Source organism: Oncorhynchus keta, unplaced genomic scaffold, assembly GCF_023373465.1.
Source record: "Oncorhynchus keta strain PuntledgeMale-10-30-2019 unplaced genomic scaffold, Oket_V2 Un_contig_2670_pilon_pilon, whole genome shotgun sequence".
Taxonomy (NCBI): Eukaryota; Metazoa; Chordata; class Actinopteri; order Salmoniformes; family Salmonidae; genus Oncorhynchus; species Oncorhynchus keta.
In genome coordinates, this window is record NW_026285126.1 from 27,501 (window position 1) to 49,771 (window position 22,271).

A 22,271-nucleotide genomic window follows, 5' to 3' on the forward strand; every position below is an offset into this window, starting at 1 on the left:
GTAGGTTAGACTAGGGCAGTGCCCGGACCAACCATCTACCCTGCTGCAGGTTAGACACAGACAGTAGGTTAGACTAGGGCAGTGCCATCTACCCTGCTGCAGGTTAGACACAGACAGTAGGTTAGACTAGGGCAGTGCCGGACCAACCATCTACCCTGCTGCAGGTTAGACAGAGACAGTAGGTTAGACTAGGGCAGTGCCCGGACCAACCATCTACCCTGCTGCAGGTTAGACAGAGACAGTAGGTTAGACTAGGGCAGTGCCCGGACCAACCATCTACCCTGCTGCAGGTTAGACAGAGACAGTAGGTTAGACTAGGGCAGTGCCGGACCAACCATCTACCCTGCTGCAGGTTAGACAGAGACAGTAGGTTAGACTAGGGCAGTGCCCGGACCAACCATCTACCCTGCTGCAGGTAAGACACAGACAGTAGGTTAGACTAGGGCAGTGCCCGGACCAACCATCTACCCTGCTGCAGGTTAGACAGAGACAGTAGGTTAGACTAGGGCAGTGCCGGACCAACCATCTACCCTGCTGCAGGTTAGACACAGACAGTAGGTTAGACTAGGGCAGGGCCCGGACCAACCATCTACCCTGCTGCAGGTTAGACACAGACAGTAGGTTAGACTAGGGCAGTGCCCGGACCAACCATCTACCCTGCTGCAGGTTAGACACAGACAGTAGGTTAGACTAGGGCAGTGCCCGGACCAACCATCTACCCCCTGCAGGTTAGACACAGACAGTAGGTTAGACTAGGGCAGTGCCCGGACCAACCATCTACCCTGCTGCAGGTTAGACACAGACAGTAGGTTAGACTAGGGCAGTGCCCGGACCAACCATCTACCCTGCTGCAGGTTAGACACAGACAGTAGGTTAGACTAGGGCAGTGCCCGGACCAACCATCTACCCTGCTGCAGGTTAGACACAGACAGTAGGTTAGACTAGGGCAGTGCCCGGACCAACCATCTACCCTGCTGCAGGTTAGACACAGACAGTAGGTTAGACTAGGGCAGTGCCCGGACCAACCATCTACCCTGCTGCAGGTTAGACACAGACAGTAGGTTAGACTAGGGCAGTGCCCGGACCAACCATCTACCCTCCTGCAGGTTAGACACAGACAGTAGGTTAGACTAGGGCAGTGCCCGGACCAACCATCTACCCTGCTGCAGGTTAGACACAGACAGTAGGTTAGACTAGGGCACAGACAGTAGGTTGACTAGGGCAGTGCCCGGACCAACCATCTACCCTGCTGCAGGTTAGACACAGACAGTAGGTTAGACTAGGGCAGTGCCCGGACCAACCATCTACCCTGCTGCAGGTAAGACACAGACAGAAGAACTTGTTCCGATTGGTGTTTTTAAATCACTGATGACGTATTTTGAGGCTGATTCACTGACCTGTCAATGTTTTTAATTAGCTGTTTTATCATTTTGTTATACTCTTGCAAATTCTATGTTTTTTTTATTAGATTACCTGTAGTTTTTCATGTTGTCTGTCTGTAAATGTGTAATGACTTGGTGCTGCGTATCTATTATATTTATTTTAAGATGTAGTTGAGGTTTATGAGTGATTTTTCCCCAAAACAATGCTTTTAGTTTTAGAAATATTTATGGCTAATTTATCCCTTGCCACCCATTCTGAATAACTGCAGCTCTTTGTTTAAGGGTTGCAGTCGTTTATAACCTTCCCAAAACAGAAACCGTGGATTTATGGCAACATAAAAACTCAAAGTGAAACTGAAAGCGTGAACCACTGCTGTCACTGAAAGGTTACCGGAAACATGACCGAATACGAACAGTGTAGCTATTCCCTCCACAAGGCTATCAAACAAGCTAAGCGTCAGTATAGAGACCAAGTAGAATCTCAATTCAACGGCTCAGACACAAGAGGTATGTGGCAGGGTCTACAGTCAATCACGGACTACAGGAAGAAATCCAGCCCAGTCACGGACCAGGATGTCTTGCTCCCAGGCAGACTAAATAACTTTTTTGCCCGCTTTGAGGACAATACAGTGCCACTGACACACAGCCGAGGTGAGTAAGACATTTAAACGTGTTAACCCTCGCAAGGCTGCAGGCCAAGACGGCATCCCCAGCCTCGCCCTCAGAGCATGCGCAGACCAGCTGGTTGGTGTGTTTACGTACATATTCAATCAATCCTTATCCCAGTCTGCTGTTCCCACATGCTTCAAGAGGGCCACCATTGTTCCTGTTCCCAAGAAAGCTAAGGTACCTGAACTAAATGACTACCGCCCCGTAGCACTCACTTCCGTCATCATGAAGTGATTTGAGAGACTAGTCAAGGACCATATCACCTCCACCCTACCTGACACCCTAGACCCACTCCAATTTGCTTACCGCCGCAATAGGTCCATCGACAACGCAATCTCAACCACACTGCACACTGCCCTAACCCATCTGGACAACAGGAATACCTATGTGAGAATGCTGTTCATCGACTACAGCTCGGCATTCAACACCATAGTACCCTCCAAACTCGTCATCAAGCTCGAGACCCTGGGTCTCGACCCCGCCCTGTGCAACTGGGTACTGGACTTCCTGACGGGCCGCCCCCAGGTGGTGAGGGTAGGTAACAACATCTCCACCCCACTGATCCTCAACACTGGGGCCCCACAAGGGTGCGTTCTCAGCCCTCTCCTGTACTCCCTGTTCACCCACGAAAGCGTGGCCATGCACGCCTCCAACTCAATCATCAAGTTTGCGGACGACACTACAGTGGTAGGCTTGATTACCAACAACGACGAGATGGACTACAGGGAGGAGGTGAGGGCCCTGGAGTGTGGTGTCAGGAAAATAATCTCTCACTAAACGTCAACAAAACAAAGGAGATGATTGTGGACTTCAGGAAACAGCAGAGGGAGCACCCCCCTATCCACATCGACGGGACAGTAGTGGAGAGGGTAGTAAGTTTTAAGTTCCTCGGCGTACACATCACGGACAAACTGAATTGCTCCACCCACACAGACAGCGTTGTGAAGAAGTCGCAGCAGCGCCTCTTCAACCTCAGGAGTCTGAAGAAATTCAGCTTGTCACCAAAAGCACTAACAAACTTCTACAGATGCACAATCGAGAGCATCCTGTCGGGCTGTATCACCGCCTGGTATGGTAACTGCTCCACCCACAGCCGTAAGGCTCTCCAGAGGGTAGTGAGGTCTGCACAACGCATCACCGGGGGCAAACTACCTGCCCTCCAGGACACCTACACCACCCGATGTTACAGGAAGGCCATAAAGATCATCAAGGACATCAACCACCCGAACCACTGCCTGTTCACCCCGCTATCATCCAGAAGGCGAGGTCAGTACAGGTGCATCAAAGCTGGGACCGAGAGACTGAAAAACAGCTTCTATCTCAAGGCCATCAGTCTGTTAAACAGCCACCACTAACATTGAGTGGCTGCTGCCAACACACTGACTCAACTCCAGCCATTTTAATAACGGGAATTGATGGAAAAAATGTGTCACTAGCCACTTTAATCAATGCCACTTAATATAATGTTTACTGACCCTACATTTCTCATCTCGTATGTATATGTATATACTGTACTCTGTATCATCTACTGCATCTTTATGTAATACATGTATCACTAGCCACTTTAACTATGCCACTTTGTTTACATACTCATCTCATATGTATATACTGCACTCAATACCATCTACTGTATCTTGCCTATGCCGTTCTGTACCATCACTCATTCATATATCTTTATGTACATATACTTTATCCCTTTACACTTGTGTGTATAAGGTAGTAGTTGTGGAATTGTTAGGTTAGATTACTCGTTGGCTATTACTGCATTGTCGGAACTAGAAGCACAAGCATTTTGCTACGCTCGCATTCCATTTTTCTCAAATGCTAAAACACTAAAACCCATTGGCTGAACAAAGTTCCCAGTTGCCTCGACTCATTTAGCTAATTACGCAGTCTGTCAGTACAGGTTCTGAAAAACAACTTCTTTCTCAAAGCCATCAGACTGTTAAACAGCCATCACAAACCGGCTACCACCCGGCTACTCAACCCTGCACCTCAGAGGCTGCAGAAAACAACAAAAACAATTAAATCAAATCAAATAGTATTAGTAACATGCGCCGAATACAACAGGTGTAGACCTAACCATGCAATGCATACAAGCCCTTAACCAACAATGCAGTTTTAAGAAAAATTAGAGTAAGAAAATATTTCCTAAATAAACTAATATAAAAAATAGAAAAGCAATAATAAATTAACAATAGCAAGGCTATATACAGGGTGTTATGGTACAGAGTCAATGTGGAGGCTATATACAGGGTGTTATGGTACAGAGTCAATGTGGAGGCTATATACAGGGGGTACCGGTACAGAGTCAATGTGGAGGCTATATACAGGGTGTTATGGTACAGAGTCAATGTGGAGGCTATATACAGGGTGTTATGGTACAGAGTCAATGTGAGGCTATATACAGGGTGTTACGGTACAGAGTCAATGTGGAGGCTATATACAGGGGGTACAGAGTCAATGTGGAGGCTATATACAGGGTGTTATGGTACAGAGTCAATGTGAGGCTATATACAGGGTGTTACGGTACAGAGTCAATGTGGAGGCTATATACAGGGTGTTATGGTACAGAGTCAATGTGGAGGCTATATACAGGGTGTTATGGTACAGAGTCAACGTGGAGGCTATATACAGGGTGTTATGGTACAGAGTCAATGTGGAGGCTATATACAGGGTGTTATGGTACAGAGTCAATGTGGAGGCTATATACAGGGTGTTATGGTACAGAGTCAATGTGGAGGCTATATACAGGGTATTACGGTACAGAGTCAATGTGGAGGCTATATACAGGGTGTTATGGTACAGAGTCAATGTGGAGGCTATATACAGGGTATTACGTTACAGAGTCAATGTGGAGGCTATATACAGGGTATTATGGTACAGAGTCAATGTGGAGGCTATATACAGGGTGTTATGGTACAGAGTCAATGTGGAGGCTATATACAGGGTGTTATGGTACAGAGTCAATGTGGAGGCTATATACAGGGTATTATGGTACAGAGTCAATGTGGAGGCTATATACAGGGTATTACGGTACAGAGTCAATGTGGAGGCTATATACAGGGTATTATGGTACAGAGTCAATGTGGAGGCTATATACAGGGTATTATGGTACAGAGTCAATGTGGAGGCTATATACAGGGTGTTACGGTACAGAGTCAAAGTGGAGGCTATATACAGGGGGTACCAGTACAGAGTCAATGTGGAGGCTATATACAGGGTGTTATGGTACAAAGTCAATGTGGAGGCTATATACAGGGTGTTACGGTACAGAGTCAATGTGGAGGCTATATACAGGGTATTACGGTACAGAGTCAATGTGGAGGCTATATACAGGGGGTTATGGTACAGAGTCAATGTGGAGGCTATATACAGGGTATTACGGTACAGAGTCAATGTGGAGGCTATATACAGGGTGTTATGGTACAGAGTCAATGTGGAGGCTATATACAGGGTATTACGGTACAGAGTCAATGTGGAGGCTATATACAGGGTGTTACGGTACAGAGTCAATGTGGAGGCTATATACAGGGGGTACAGAGTCAATGTGGAGGCTATATACAGGGTGTTACGGTACAGAGTCAATGTGGAGGCTATATACAGGGTGTTATGGTACAGAGTCAATGTGGAGGCTATATACAGGGTGTTACGGTACAGAGTCAATGTGGAGGCTATATACAGGGTATTACGGTACAGAGTCAATGTGGAGGCTATATACAGGGTGTTATGGTACAGAGTCAATGTGGAGGCTATATACAGGGTGTTATGGTACAGAGTCAATGTGGAGGCTATATACAGGGTGTTACGGTACAGAGTCAATGTGGAGGCTATATACAGGGTGTTACGGTACAGAGTCAATGTGGAGGCTATATACAGGGTGTTATGGTACAGAGTCAATGTGGAGGCTATATACAGGGTGTTATGGTACAGAGTCAATGTGGAGGCTATATACAGGGTATTACGGTACAGAGTCAATGTGGAGGCTATATACAGGGTGTTATGGTACAGAGTCAATGTGGAGGCTATATACAGGGTGTTATGGTACAGAGTCAATGTGGAGGCTATATACAGGGTGTTATGGTACAGAGTCAATGTGGAGGCTATATACAGGGGGTACCAGTACAGAGTCAATGTGGAGGCTATATACAGGGTGTTATGGTACAGAGTCAATGTGGAGGCTATATACAGGGTGTTACGGTACAGAGTCAATGTGGAGGCTATATACAGGGTGTTACGGTACAGAGTCAATGTGGAGGCTATATACAGGGTGTTATGGTACAGAGTCAATGTGGAGGCTATATACAGGGTATTACGGTACAGAGTCAATGTGGAGGCTATATACAGGGTGTTATGGTACAGAGTCAATGTGGAGGCTATATACAGGGTATTACGGTACAGAGTCAATGTGGAGGCTATATACAGGGTGTTACGGTACAGAGTCAATGTGGAGGCTATATACAGGGGGTACAGAGTCAATGTGGAGGCTATATACAGGGTGTTACGGTACAGAGTCAATGTGGAGGCTATATACAGGGTATTACGGTACAGAGTCAATGTGGAGGCTATATACAGGGTGTTACGGTACAGAGTCAATGTGGAGGCTATATACAGGGGGTACAGAGTCAATGTGGAGGCTATATACAGGGTGTTATGGTACAGAGTCAATGTGGAGGTTATATACAGGGTGTTATGGTACAGGGTCAATGTGGAGGCTATATACAGGGTGTTATGGTACAGAGTCAATGTGGAGGCTATATACAGGGTGTTACGGTACAGAGTCAATATGGAGGCTATATACAGGGTATAACGGTACAGAGTCAATGTGGAGGCTATATACAGGGTGTTATGGTACAGAGTCAATGTGGAGGCTATATACAGGGTGTTATGGTACAGAGTCAATGTGGAGGCTATATACAGGGTGTTACGGTACAGAGTCAATGTGGAGGCTATATACAGGGGTACCGGTACAGAGTCAATGTGGAGGCTATATACAGGGTGTTATGGTACAGAGTCAATGTGGAGGCTATATACAGGGTGTTATGGTACAGAGTCAATGTGGAGGCTATATACAGGGTGTTACGGTACAGAGTCAATGTGGAGGCTATATACAGGGGGGTACCGGTACAGAGTCAATGTGGAGGCTATATACAGGGTATAACGGTACAGAGTCCATGTGGAGGCTATATACAGGGTGTTATGGTACAGAGTCAATGTGGAGGCTATATACAGGGTATAACGGTACAGAGTCAATGTGGAGGCTATATACAGGATGTTAATGGTACAGAGTCAATGTGGAGGTTATATACAGGGGGTACCGGTACAGAGTCAATGTGGAGGCTATATACAGGGTGTTATGGTACAGAGTCAATGTGGAGGCTATATACAGGGTATTACGGTACAGAGTCAATGTGGAGGCTATATACAGGGTGTTATGGTACAGAGTCAATGTGGAGGCTATATACAGGGGTACTGGTACAGAGTCAATGTGGAGGCTATATACAGGGGTACCGGTACAGAGTCAATGTGGAGGCTATATACAGGGGGTACCAGTAGAGAGTCAATGTGGAGGCTATATACAGGGGGTACCAGTACAGAGTCAATGTGGAGGCTATATACAGGGTGTTCTGGTACCGAGTCAATGTGGAGGCTATATGCAGGGTGTTACGGTACAGAGTCAAAGTGGAGGCTATATACAGGGTGTTATGGTACAGAGTCAATGTGGAGGCTATATACAGGGGGTACCAGGACAGAGTCAATGTGGAGGCTATATACAGGGGGTACCAGGACAGAGTCAATGTGGAGGCTATATACAGGGGGTACCAGGACAGAGTCAATGTGGAGGCTATATACAGGGTATTACGGTACAGAGTCAATGTGGAGGCTATATACAGGGGTACCAGTACAGAGTCAATGTGGAGGCTATATACAGGGGGTACCAGTACAGAGTCAATGTAATCCACGATAATCTCCTTTGTCTTGATCACGTTGAGTGAGAGGTTGTTGTCCTGGCACCACACTTCTAGGTCTCTGACCTCCCTATAGGCTGTCTCATCGTTGTCTGTGATCAGGCCTACCACCGTTGTCGTCAGCAAACTTAATGATGGTGTTGGAGTCGTGCTTGGCCACGCAGTCATGGGTAAACAGGGAGTAGAGGAGGGGACTAAGCATGAACCACTGAGGGGTCGCCGTGTTGAGGATCAGCGTGGCGGATGTGTTGTTACCTAACCTTACCACCTGAGGGGCCCCGTGTTGAGGATCAGCGTGGCGGATGTGTTGTTGCCTAACCTTAGGTCCTGGGTGCGGCCCGTCAGGAAGTCCAGGATCCAGTTGCAGAGGGAGGTGTTTAGTCCCAGGGTCCTGAGCTTAGTGATGAGTTTTGAGGGTACTATGGTGTTGCACGCTGAGCTGTAGTCAATGAACAGCATTCTCACAGGTGTTCCTTTTGTCCAGGTGGGAAAGGGCAGTGTGGAGTGCAATAGAGATTCCATCATCTGTGGATCTGTTGGGGATGTATGCAAATTGGAGTGGGTCTAGGGTTTTCTGGGATGATGGTCTTAATGAGAGCCATGACCAGCCTTTCAAAGCACTTCATGGCTACAGACATGAGTGCTACGTGTCGTTGGTCATTTAGGCAGGTTACCTTGGTGTTCTTGGGCACAGGGACTATGGTGGTCTGCTTGAAACATGTTGGTATGACAGACTAAGACGGGGACAGATTTAAAATGTCAGTGAAGACACTTGCCAGTTGGTCAGCTCATGCTCACAGTAGATGTCCTGGTACTTCAGCTGGCCCTGCGGCCATATGAACTTTGACCTGTTGAAAGGTCATGCTCACATCGGCTACGTTGAGCGTGATCAGACAGGCGTCTGGAACAGCTGGCACTCTCATGCATGTTTCAGTGTTGCTTGCGAGCACAGAAGTTTTTTAGCTCATCTAGTAGGTTTGTGTCACTGGATGCCTATAATCCATGGCTTCTGGTCAGGGTATGTACGTACGGTCACTGTGGGGACAAAGTCATCAATGCACTTATCGATGAAGCTGGTGTCTGATGTGGTGTACTCCTCAATGCCATCGGATGAGTCCTGGAATATATTCAAATCTGTGTAAAACAGTCCTGTATCTTAGCATCCACGTCATCTGACCACTTCCGTATTGAGCGAGTCACTGGTACTTCCTGCTTTAGTTTTTGCTTTTAAGCGGGAATCAGGAGGATAGAATTATGGTCAGATTTAGCAAATGGAGGACAAGGGAGAGCTTTGTACGTATCACTGTGTGTGGAATAAAGGTGGTCTAGAGATGTTTTCCCTCTTGTTGCACATGTAACATGCTGGCTTGACCAGGGCCCATAGGGAATAGAGTGCTATTTGACCAGGGCCCATAGGGAATAGAGTGCTATTTGACCAGGGCCCATAGGGAATAGAGTGCTATTTGACCAGGGCCCATAGGGAATAGAGTGCTATTTGACCAGTGCCCATAAGGAATAGAGTGCTATTTGACCAGTGCCCATAGGGAATAGAGTGCAATTTGACCAGTGCCCATAGGGAATAGAGTGCTATTTGACCAGTGCCCATAGGGAATAGAGTGCTATTTGACCAGTGCCCATAAGGAATAGAGTGCAATTTGACCAGTGCCCATAGGGAATAGAGTGCTATTTGACCAGTGCCCATAGGGAATAGAGTGCTATTTGACCAGTGCCCATAGGGAATAGAGTGCTATTTGACCAGTGCCCATAAGGAATAGAGTGCAATTTGACCAGTGCCCATAGGGAATAGAGTGCTATTTGACCAGTGCCCATAGGGAATAGAGTGCTATTTGACCAGTGCCCATAGGGAATAGAGTGCTATTTGACCAGTGCCCATAGGGAATAGAGTGCAATTTGACCAAGGCCCAAATGGAATAGGTTGCTATTTGACCAGGGCCCATATGGAATAGGGTGCAATTTGACCAGGGCCCATATGGAATAGGGTGCTATTTGATCAGTGCCCATAAGGAACAGAGTGCTATTTGATCAGGGCCCATAAGGATTAGGGTGCTATTTGACCAGGGCCCATATGGAATAGAGTGCTATTTGATCAGGTCCCATATGGAATAGAGTGCTATTTGACCAGTGCCCATAGGGAATAGAGTGCAATTTGACCAAGGCCCAAATGGAATAGGTTGCTATTTGACCAGGGCCCATATGGAATAGGGTGCAATTTGACCAGGGCCCATATGGACTAGGGTGCTATTTGGGACGCAGATCCTCTTTCTGAACTGCTGCCCTTCCTGGAGAGAACAGCGGCCTGAGTCAGGTGGCCAGACTCTAGGAACTGAAGAACAGTTTGGTGTGAAATGTATCTGTAACTGTCTGTAGCTGTCAGAAGCCCACCAGCGGCACAGTAATCATATGGATCATATAAAGCATTATGGTTAATGGTCTGTTTCACTCTGATCGTAACACAAAGAGTCCATCTACACAGTGCTGTTAGTATAGTGTCCCAGGGCGAGGGAGAGAGATGGTGGTAAGAGATGATGGTTAAACAGATGACAATGAAACTCAAATGACACCCTATTCCCTTTAACATGCACTACATTTGACTGGGGGTCAAAAGTAGTGCCATTTGGGGAGCACCCTATATTTCACCTTCACAACTCCAGTGAAACAGCTAGAGGTCTCTTGCAGACTTCTAAGGGGTACTTTGAGTGAAAGGCTCAAGTGAAGTGCTCTAACGAAGGGCTTGACCACAGAATGAAACAAAACATGATACTGTATCTCTTTGGGCTCGTCTACGACTTTCATGTCAACTAACCATCAAAACCTGAAATCACTTGGAAACCACAAAAGCGTATTTGCATAACATTAAAATATGATGTCATCTCTCCTCAAAGAGAGGAGTCTTTAAATGTAGAGCTCCCTGGAGACGTGTAGTGACATGGAGGTATTTGCTGTGCTCCTCTAACCAGGCCTCTCCTCCTAACCAGGCCTCTCTTCCTAACCAGGCCTCTCCTCCTAACCAGGCCTATCCTCCTAACCAGGCCTCCCCTCCTAACCAGGCCTCCTCTGCTCTTCTCCTAAACAGGCCTCCTCTGCTCTTCTCCTAAACAGGCCTCTCCTCCTAACCAGGCCTCTCCTCCTACCAGGCCTCTCCTCCCACCAGGCCTCTCCTCCTACCAGGCCTCTCCTCCTACCAGGCCTCTCCTCCAAACCAGGCCTCTCTCCTCCTAACCAGGTCTCTCCTCCTACCCAGGCCTCTCCTCCTACCAGGCCTCTCCTCCTACCAGGCCTCTCCTCCAAACCAGGCCTCTCCTCCTAACCAGGCCTCTCCTCCTGCCTCTCCTCCTACCAGGCCTCTCCTCCTACCAGGCCTCTCCTCCTAACCAGGCCTCTCTCCTCCTAACCAGGCCTCTCCTCCTAACCAGGCCTCTCTCCTCCTAACCAGGCCTCTCCTCCTAACCAGGCCTCTCCTCCTAACCAGGCCTCCTCTGCTCCACTCCTAACCAGGCCTCTCTCCTCCTAACCAGGCCTCCTCTGCTCTTCTCCTAACCAGGCCTCCTCTGCTCTTCTCCTAACCAGGCCTCTCTCCTCCTAACCAGGCCTCCTCTGCTCTTCTCCTAACCTGGCCTCCTCTGCTCTTCTCCTTACCAGGCCTCCCCTCCCGACCAGGCCTCCCCTCCTAACCAGGCCTCCTCTGCTCTTCTCCTAACCAGGCCTCCTCTGCTCTTCTCCTAACCAGGCCTCTCTCCTCCTAACCAGGCCTCTCCTCCTAACCAGGCCTCTCCTCCTAACCAGGCCTCTCCTCCTAACCAGGCCTCTCCTCCTAACCAGGCCTCTCCTCCTAACCAGGCCTCTCCTCCTAACCAGGCCTCCCCTCCTAACCAGGCCTCTCCTCCTAACCAGGCCTCTCCTCCTAACCAGGCCTCCCCTCCTAACCAGGCCTCCCCTCCTAACCAGGCCTCCTCTGCTCCACTCCTAACCAGGCCTCTCCTCCTAACCAGGCCTCTCCTCCTTACCAGACCTCTCCTCATAACCAGGCCTCTCCTCCTAACCAGGCCTCTCCTCCTAACCAGGCCTCTCCTCCTAACCAGGCCTCCCCTCCTAACCAGGCCTCTCCTCCTAACCAGGCCTCTCCTCCTAACCAGGCCTCCCCTCCTAACCAGGCCTCCCCTCCTAACCAGGCCTCCTCTGCTCCACTCCTAACCAGGCCTCCTCTGCTCTTCTCCTAACCAGGCCTCCTCTGCTCTTCTCCTAACCAGGCCTCCTCTGCTCTTCTCCTAACCAGGCCTCTCTCCTCCTAACCAGGCCTCTCCTCCTAACCAGGCCTCTCCTCCTTACCAGGCCTCCCCTCCTAACCAGGCCTCCTCTGCTCCACTCCTAACTAGGCCTCCTCTGCTCCACTCCTAACCAGGCCTCCTCTGCTCTTCTCCTAACCTGGCCTCCTCTGCTCTTCTCCTTACCAGGCCTCCCCTCCTAACCAGGCCTCCTCTGCTCTTCTCCTAACCTGGCCTCCTCTGCTCTTCTCCTTACCAGGCCTCCCCTCCTAACCAGGCCTCCCCTCCTAACCAGGCCTCCTCTGCTCTTCTCCTTACCAGGCCTCCCCTCCTAACCAGGCCTCCTCTGCTCCACTCCTAACCAGGCCTCCCCTCCTAACCAGGCCTCCTCTGCTCTTCTCCTTACCAGGCCTCCCCTCCCGACCAGGCCTCCCCTCCTAACCAGGCCTCCTCTGCTCTTCTCCTAACCAGGCCTCCCCTCCAAACCAGGCCTCATCTCATAACCAGGCCTTCTCTGCTCCCTTCCTAACCAGGCCTCTGCTCATCTCCTCCATAGCATACAGACCATAATGACCTCGCACAGGAAGTTATGTTTCTTTGTTTCTTCCTGCTGCTTCCTGTTTTGACCTGATAATAAAAACAATGTCCTGTCGATCCAAATCTAGCAATTTTTTACACCCACAAAGCACGGGAAACTTTTCCACATGGATTTCTGTCATTTATTAATCATTTGACCCCATCAAAATTCTATAAGCCAAGGTCGCTAAGGACCAATGTATCACTGGTAGCCTAGCAACCGAACAGGTCAGGTGGATGGACAGGAAACAGTTCTAATTGGCTACAGTAACGATGACAATGTGTCCAATAACCAATTATGCTGAACTGAAGCTTGTAATACCTAGTCCTCTAGTTCCTCTCTACCATGGAAGTGAGTTGCAGAAAGCTGAGATTTTTTACAGAGCAGCCAAGAGACAGACAGGCTATTTTAAATAGACCCAGAAAGGCAGGCAGACAGACAGCCTGCCACGAGACACAGGCAGACTGCCACGAGAGACAGACCAGCTGCAGACTGCCTGGTTGGTTGGCTGGTTGTTGTGTACTGGGTTAGGGTTGTTCTGCCTGGTTGGCTGGCTGGTTGTTGTGTACTGGGTTAGGGTTGTTCTGCCTGGTTGGCTGGCTGGTTGTTGTGTACTGGGTTAGGGTTGTTCTGCCTGGTTAGTTGGCTGGTTGTTGTGTACTGGGTTAGGGTTGTTCTGCCTGGTTGGCTGGCTGGTTGTTGTGTACTGGGTTAGGGTTGTTCTGCCTGGTTGGCTGGCTGGTTGTTGTGTACTGGGTTAGTGTTGTTCTGCCTGGTTGGCTGGCTGGTTGTTGTGTACTGGGTTAGTGTTGTTCTGCCTGGTTGGCTGGCTGGTTGTTGTGTACTGGGTTAGGGTTGTTCTGCCTGGTTGGCTGGCTGGTTGTTGTGTACTGGGTTAGGGTTGTTCTGCCTGGTTGGCTGGCTGGTTGTTGTGTACTGGGTTAGGGTTGTTCTGCCTGGTTGGCTGGCTGGTTGTTGTGTACTGGGTTAGGGTTGTTCTGCCTGGTTGGCTGGCTGGTTGTTGTGTACTGGGTTAGGGTTGTTCTGCCTGGTTGGCTGGCTGGTTGTTGTGTACTGGGTTAGGGTTGTTCTGCCTGGTTGGCTGGCTGGTTGTTGTGTACTGGGTTAGGGTTGTTCTGCCTGGTTGGCTGGCTGGTTGTTGTGTACTGGGTTAGGGTTGTTCTGCCTGGTTGGCTGGCTGGTTGTCGTGTACTGGGTTAGGGTTGTTCTGCCTGGTTGGCTGGCTGGTTGTTGTGTACTGGGTTAGGGTTGTTCTGCCTGGTCGGCTGGCTGGTTGTTGTGTACTGGGTTAGTGTTGTTCTGCCTGGTTGGCTGGCTGGTTGTTGTGTACTGGGTTAGTGTTGTTCTGCCTGGTTGGCTGGCTGGTTGTTGTGTACTGGGTTAGGGTTAGTGTTGTTCTGCCTGGTTGGCTGGCTGGTTGTTGTGTACTGGGTTAGTGTTGTTCTGCCTGGTTGGCTGGCTGGTTGTTGTGTACTGGGTTAGGGTTGTTCTGCCTGGTTGGCTGGCTGGTTGTTGTGTACTGGGTTAGGGTTGTTCTGCCTGGTTGGCTGGCTGGTTGTTATGTACTGGGTTAGGGTTAGTGTTGTTCTGCCTGGTTGGCTGGCTGGTTGTTGTGTACTGGGTTAGGGGTTGTTCTGCCTGGTTGGCTGGCTGGTTGTTGTGTACTGGGTTAGGGTTGTTCTGCCTGGTTGGCTGGCTGGTTGTTGTGTACTGGGTTAGGGGTTGTTCTGCCTGGTTGGCTGGCTGGTTGTTGTGTACTGGGTTAGGGTTGTTCTGCCTGGTTGGCTGGCTGGTTGTTGTGTACTGGGTTAGGGTTGTTCTGCCTGGTTGGCTGGCTGGTTGTTGTGTACTGGGTTAGGGTTGTTCTGCCTGGTTGGCTGGCTGGTTGTTGTGTACTGGGTTAGGGTTGTTCTGCCTGGTTGGCTGGCTGGTTGTTGTGTACTGGGTTAGGGTTGTTCTGCCTGGTTGGCTGGCTGGTTGTTGTGTACTGGGTTAGGGTTGTTCTGCCTGGTTGGCTGGCTGGTTGTTGTGTACTGGGTTAGGGTTGTTCTGCCTGGTTGGCTGGCTGGTTGTTGTGTTCTGGGTTAGGGTTAGGGTTGTTCTGCCTGGTTGGCTGGCTGGTTGTTGTGTACTGGGTTAGGGTTGTTCTGCCTGGCTGGCTGGCTGGTTGTTGTGTACTGGGTTAGTGTTGTTCTGCCTGGTTGGCTGGCTGGTTGTTGTTTACTGGGTTAGTGTTGTTCTGCCTGGTTGGCTGGCTGGTTGTTGTGTACTGGGTTAGTGTTGTTCTGCCTGGTCGGCTGGCTGGTTGTTGTGTACTGGGTTAGTGTTGTTCTGCCTGGTTGGCTGGCTGGTTGTTGTGTACTGGGTTAGTGTTGTTCTGCCTGGTTGGCTGGCTGGTTGTTGTGTACTGGGTTAGGTTAGTGTTGTTCTGCCTGGTTGGCTGGCTGGTTGTTGTGTACTGGGTTAGTGTTGTTCTGCCTGGTTGGCTGGCTGGTTGTTGTGTACTGGGTTAGTGTTGTTCTGCCTGGTTGGCTGGCTGGTTGTTGTGTACTGGGTTAGTGTTGTTCTGCCTGGTTGGCTGGCTGGTTGTTGTGTACTGGGTTAGGGTTGTTCTGCCTGGTTGGCTGGCTGGTTGTTGTGTACTGGGTTAGGGTTGTTCTGCCTGGTTGGCTGGCTGGTTGTTGTGTACTGGGTTAGGGTTAGTGTTGTTCTGCCTGGTTGGCTGGCTGGTTGTTGTGTACTGGGTTAGGGTTAGTGTTGTTCTGCCTGGTTGGCTGGCTGGTTGTTGTGTACTGGGTTAGTGTTGTTCTGCCTGGTTGGCTGGCTGGTTGTTGTGTACTGGGTTAGGGTTAGTGTTGTTCTGCCTGGTTGGCTGGCTGGTTGTTGTGTACTGGGTTAGGGTTGTTCTGCCTGGTTGGCTGGCTGGTTGTTGTGTACTGGGTTAGGGTTGTTCTGCCTGGTTGGCTGGCTGGTTGTTGTGTACTGGGTTAGGGTTGTTCTGCCTGGTTGGCTGGCTGGTTGTTGTGTACTGGGTTAGGGTTAGGGTTGTTCTGCCTGGTTGGCTGGCTGGTTGTTGTGTACTGGGTTAGGGTTGTTCTGCCTGGTTGGCTGGCTGGTTGTTGTGTACTGGGTTAGGGTTGTTCTGCCTGGTTGGCTGGCTGGTTGTTGTGTACTGGGTTAGGGTTGTTCTGCCTGGTTGGCTGGCTGGTTGTTGTGTACTGGGTTAGTGTTGTTCTGCCTGGTTGGCTGGCTGGTTGTTGTGTACTGGGTTAGGGTTGTTCTGCCTGGTTGGCTGGCTGGTTGTTGTGTACTGGGTTAGGGTTGTTCTGCCTGGTTGGCTGGCTGGTTGTTGTGTACTGGGTTAGGGTTGTTCTGCCTGGTTGGCTGGCTGGTTGTTGTGTACTGGGTTAGTGTTGTTCTGCCTGGTTGGCTGGCTGGTTGTTGTGTACTGGGTTAGGGTTGTTCTGCCTGGTTGGCTGGCTGGTTGTTGTGTACTGGGTTAGGGTTGTTCTGCCTGGTTGGCTGGCTGGTTGTTGTGTACTGGGTTAGGGTTGTTCTGACTGGTTGGCTGGCTGGTTGTTGTGTACTGGGTTAGGGTTGTTCTGCCTGGTTGGCTGGCTGGTTGTTGTGTACTGGGTTAGGGTTAGTGTTGTTCTGCCTGGTTGGCTGGCTGGTTGTTGTGTACTGGGTTAGGGTTGTTCTGCCTGGTTGGCTGGCTGGTTGTTGTGTACTGGGTTAGGGTTGTTCTGCCTGGTTGGCTGGCTGGCTGTTGTGTACTGGGTTAGGGTTACTCTTCAGGAGGCATGAAGACATGGAGCCAGACAATGATGTCATCCACAAATCATTTCTTCCCTTTTGGCTGTTGCCTCACTCCCGCCCCTCCCATCACCCCTCCGCTTCTTCCTCCCATTGCCTCTCCCCTTCTCCCCCTCTCTACTCTTCTCCCAGACCTCCCCCTCCTCCTCGACCTCCCTCCTGCACATCATAGCTCATACTCGGGACAGAATCTAAATAACTCAACATTCTGTTCTGCTCTAGGGATTATGGGACAAGGTCTCCATTCCTTCTCCCTGACATGATGCTTGTTTTTCTGCCAACCCATTACTGCAGTGCTTGCTCAAGCTGATCAGGCATGTATTAACCAACATGAAAACACTAATCAAATCAATCTATTGACCATGTGTTATGAACTATAAACATTAGTTTGACTGTGGTTGCTGAGGGTACTGTCCCTTTAAGGATGATTGGTTCCTACCTGTAGTACTTCCTGGTTAAAGAGGCAGGTGACTGGTTCTTACCTGTAGTACTTCCTGGTTAAAGAGAACGGTGATTGGTTCCTACCTGTCTTACTTCCTGGTTAAAGAGAAAGGTGTTTGATTCCTACCTGTAGTACTTCCTGGTTAAAGAGAAAGGTGATTGGTTCCTACCTGTAGTACTTCCTGGTTAAAGAGGGAAGTGCATTGGGTGTAGCTGTCATTCTGGGGTACCACTACTGTCTCAGCATCTCTGTCTTTCCTTGGGGACCTTGCTCTGGGCCCCAACGTCTGTAGGAACCCAAACATGCTGCCATGGTCCTTTAAGGCAAAAAATAAAACTTTTAATGGATCAAGAAGAGGCACAGTAACCCACTTCCGGAGCCTTAGCAGTGTGTTGGTGCATGGTTACTCCTCTCTGAGTGAAGCCTCACCACTGGTTCAAGCCATAACAGACATGAGCCAATCAGGCCCCCAGCATTCAACCATAATCACCTCACTTGAGGAGAATGTTAAACTGTCCACTTAAATAGTTACTGTAATGTTACATTTAAACATGTGTCAGACCAGACTGGCCCCCTTATGTCTGTAAACAAACCCTACTGTCCGCAATTTGAGCAGGATAAAGTGAACAGTACGGGGACTACTTTCTGAACAGGATAAAGTGAACAGTACCGGCACTACTTTCTGAGCAGGATAAAGTGAACAGTACCGGCACTACTTTCTGAGCAGGATAAAGTGAACAGTACCGGCACTACTTTCTGAACAGGATAAAGTGAACAGTACCTGCACTACTTTCTGAACAGGATAAAGTGAACAGTACCGGCACTACTTTCTGAACAGGATAAAGTGAACAGTACCTGCACTACTTTCTGAACAGGATAAAGTGAACATTACCGGCACTACTTTCTGAACAGGATAAAGTGAACTGTACCGGGCACTACTTTCTGAACAGGATAAAGTGAACATTACCAGCACTACTTTCTGAACAGGATAAAGTGAACAGTACCTGCACTACTTTCTGAACAGGATAAAGTGAACTGTACCGCACTACTTTCTGAACAGGATAAAGTGAACAGTACCTGCACTACTTTCTGAACAGGATAAAGTGAACTGTACCGGCACTACTTTCTGAACAGGATAAAGTGAACATTACCAGCACTACTTTCTGAACAGGATAAAGTGAACAGTACCTGCACTACTTTCTGAACAGGATAAAGTGAACAGTACCTGCACTACTTTCTGAGCAGGATAAAGTGAACAGTACCTGCACTACTTTCTGAACAGGATAAAGTGAACAGTACCGGCACTACTTTCTGAACAGGATAAAGTGAACAGTACCGGCACTACTTTCTGAACAGGATAAAGTGAACAGTACCGGCACTACTTTCTGAGCAGGATAAAGTGAACAGTACCGGGACTACTTTCTGAGCAGGATAAAGTGAACATTACCGGCACTACTTTCTGAACAGGATAAAGTGAACAGTACCGGCACTACTTTCTGAGCAGGATAAAGTGAACAGTACCGGCACTACTTTCTGAGCAGGATAAAGTGAACAGTACCGGCACTACTTTCTGAGCAGGATAAAGTGAACAGTACCTGCACTACTTTCTGAACAGGATAAAGTGAACATTACCAGCACTACTTTCTGAACAGGATAAAGTGAACAGTACCGGGACTACTTTCTGAACAGGATAAAGTGAACATTACCGGCACTACTTTCTGAGCAGGATAAAGTGAACATTACCGGCACTACTTTCTGAGCAGGATAAAGTGAACATTACCGGGACTACTTTCTGAGCAGGATAAAGTGAACAGTACCGGCACTACTTTCTGAACAGGATAAAGTGAACATTACCGGCACTACTTTCTGAGCAGGATAAAGTGAACAGTACCGGCACTACTTTCTGAGCAGGATAAAGTGAACAGTACCGGCACTACTTTCTGAACAGGATAAAGTGAACAGTACCGGCACTACTTTCTGAACAGGATAAAGTGAACAGTACCGGCACTACTTTCTGAACAGGATAAAGTGAACAGTACCGGCACTACTTTCTGAACAGGATAAAGTGAACATTACCGGCACTACTTTCTGAACAGGATAAAGTGAACATTACCGGCACTACTTTCTGAGCAGGATAAAGTGAACAGTACCGGCACTACTTTCTGAACAGGATAAAGTGAACAGTACCGGCACTACTTTCTGAACAGGATAAAGTGAACATTACCGGCACTACTTTCTGAACAGGATAAAGTGAACAGTACCGGCACTACTTTCTGAGCAGGATAAAGTGAACAGTACCGGCACTACTTTCTGAACAGGATAAAGTGAACAGTACCGGCACTACTTTCTGAACAGGATAAAGTGAACAGTACCGGCACTACTTTCTGAGCAGGATAAAGTGAACAGTACCGGCACTACTTTCTGAACAGGATAAAGTGAACAGTACCGGCACTACTTTCTGAACAGGATAAAGTGAACAGTACCGGCACTACTTTCTGAGCAGGATAAAGTGAACAGTACCGGCACTACTTTCTGAACAGGATAAAGTGAACAGTACCGGGACTACTTTCTGAACAGGATAAAGTGAACATTTACCGGCACTACTTTCTGAACAGGATAAAGTGAACAGTACCGGCACTACTTTCTGAACAGGATAAAGTGAACAGTACCGGCACTACTTTCTGAGCAGGATAAAGTGAACAGTACCAGCGCTACTTTCTGAACAGGATAAAGTGAACAGTACCGGCACTACTTTCTGAACAGGATAAAGTGAACATTACCGGCGCTACTTTCTGAACAGGATAAAGTGAACATTACCGGCACTACTTTCTGAGCAGGATAAAGTGAACATTACCGGCACTACTTTCTGAGCAGGATAAAGTGAACATTACCAGCACTACTTTCTGAACAGGATAAAGTGAACAGTACCTGCACTACTTTCTGAACAGGATAAAGTGAACATTACCGGCACTACTTTCTGAACAGGATAAAGTGAACAGTACCGGCACTACTTTCTGAACAGGATAAAGTGAACAGTACCGGCACTACTTTCTGAACAGGATAAAGTGAACATTACCGGCACTACTTTCTGAACAGGATAAAGTGAACAGTACCGGCACTACTTTCTGAACAGGATAAAGTGAACAGTACCGGCACTACTTTCTGAACAGGATAAAGTGAACAGTACCGGCACTACTTTCTGAACAGGATAAAGTGAACAGTACCGGCACTACTTTCTGAACAGGATAAAGTGAACATTACCGGCACTACTTTCTGAACAGGATAAAGTGAACAGTACCTGCACTACTTTCTGAGCAGGATAAAGTGAACATTACCAGCACTACTTTCTGAGCAGGATAAAGTGAACATTACCGGCACTACTTTCTGAGCAGGATAAAGTGAACAGTACCGGCACTACTTTCTGAGCAGGATAAAGTGAACATTACCGGCACTACTTTCTGAGCAGGATAAAGTGAACAGTACCGGCACTACTTTCTGAACAGGATAAAGTGAACATTACCGGCACTACTTTCTGAACAGGATAAAGTGAACAGTACCGCACTACTTTCTGAGCAGGATAAAGTGAACAGTACCGGCTACTTTCTGAGCAGGATAAAGTGAACAGTACCGGCACTACTTTCTGAGCAGGATAAAGTTTACCGGCGCTACTTTCTGAGCAGGATAAAGTGAACAGTACCGGCACTACTTTCTGAGCAGGATAAAGTGAACAGTACCGGCGCTACTTTCTGAGCAGGATAAAGTGAACAGTACCGGCACTACTTTCTGAGCAGGATAAAGTGAACAGTACCGGCACTACTTTCTGAACAGGATAAAGTGAACAGTACCGGGACTACTTTCTGAGCAGGATAAAGTGAACAGTACCGGCACTACTTTCTGAACAGGATAAAGTGAACAGTACCGGCACTACTTTCTGAGCAGGATAAAGTGAACAGTACCGGCACTACTTTCTGAACAGGATAAAGTGAACATTACCGGCACTACTTTCTGAACAGGATAAAGTGAACATTACCGGCACTACTTTCTGAGCAGGATAAAGTGAACAGTACCGGCACTACTTTCTGAGCAGGATAAAGTGAACAGTACCTGCACTACTTTCTGAACAGGATAAAGTGAACATTACCAGCACTACTTTCTGAACAGGATAAAGTGAACAGTACCGGGACTACTTTCTGAACAGGATAAAGTGAACATTACCGGCACTACTTTCTGAGCAGGATAAAGTGAACATTACCGGCACTACTTTCTGAGCAGGATAAAGTGAACAGTACCGGCACTACTTTCTGAACAGGATAAAGTGAACAGTACCGGCACTACTTTCTGAGCAGGATAAAGTGAACAGTACCGGCACTACTTTCTGAGCAGGATAAAGTGAACAGTACCGGCACTACTTTCTGAGCAGGATAAAGTGAACAGTACCGGCACTACTTTCTGAGCAGGATAAAGTGAACAGTACCGGGACTACTTTCTGAGCAGGATAAAGTGAACAGTACCGGCACTACTTTCTGAACAGGATAAAGTGAACAGTACCGGCACTACTTTCTGAGCAGGATAAAGTGAACAGTACCGGGACTACTTTCTGAGCAGGATAAAGTGAACAGTACCGGGACTACTTTCTGAACAGGATAAAGTGAACAGTACCGGCACTACTTTCTGAACAGGATAAAGTGAACAGTACCGGCACTACTTTCTGAACAGGATAAAGTGAACAGTACCGGCACTACTTTCTGAGCAGGATAAAGTGAACAGTACCTGCACTACTTTCTGAACAGGATAAAGTGAACAGTACCGGCACTACTTTCTGAACAGGATAAAGTGAACAGTACCGGCACTACTTTCTGAGCAGGATAAAGTGAACAGTACCGGCACTACTTTCTGAACAGGATAAAGTGAACAGTACCGGCACTACTTTCTGAACAGGATAAAGTGAACAGTACCGGCACTACTTTCTGAACAGGATAAAGTGAACAGTACCGGCACTACTTTCTGAGCAGGATAAAGTGAACAGACTACTTTCTGAACAGGATAAAGTGAACAGTGCCGGCACTACTTTCTGAACAGGATAAAGTGAACAGTACCGGCACTACTTTCTGA

At 48.2% G+C, this 22,271-nt stretch overlaps 1 protein-coding gene across 1 annotated transcript in view; it reads right to left on the reverse strand.

Annotated features, from left to right (window-relative positions):
* LOC127922678 (uncharacterized) overlaps positions 1-22,271 on the reverse strand; it is a gene marked incomplete at its 3' end in the record, with an annotated part of 101,504 nt that overhangs the window by 27,120 nt on the left and 52,113 nt on the right. Inside the window, exon 2 of the mRNA XM_052506578.1 lies at positions 17,329-17,475. Within this exon, the coding sequence (XP_052362538.1) occupies positions 17,329-17,475 (147 nt within the window). The remainder of the gene's footprint in view (positions 1-17,328; positions 17,476-22,271) is intronic.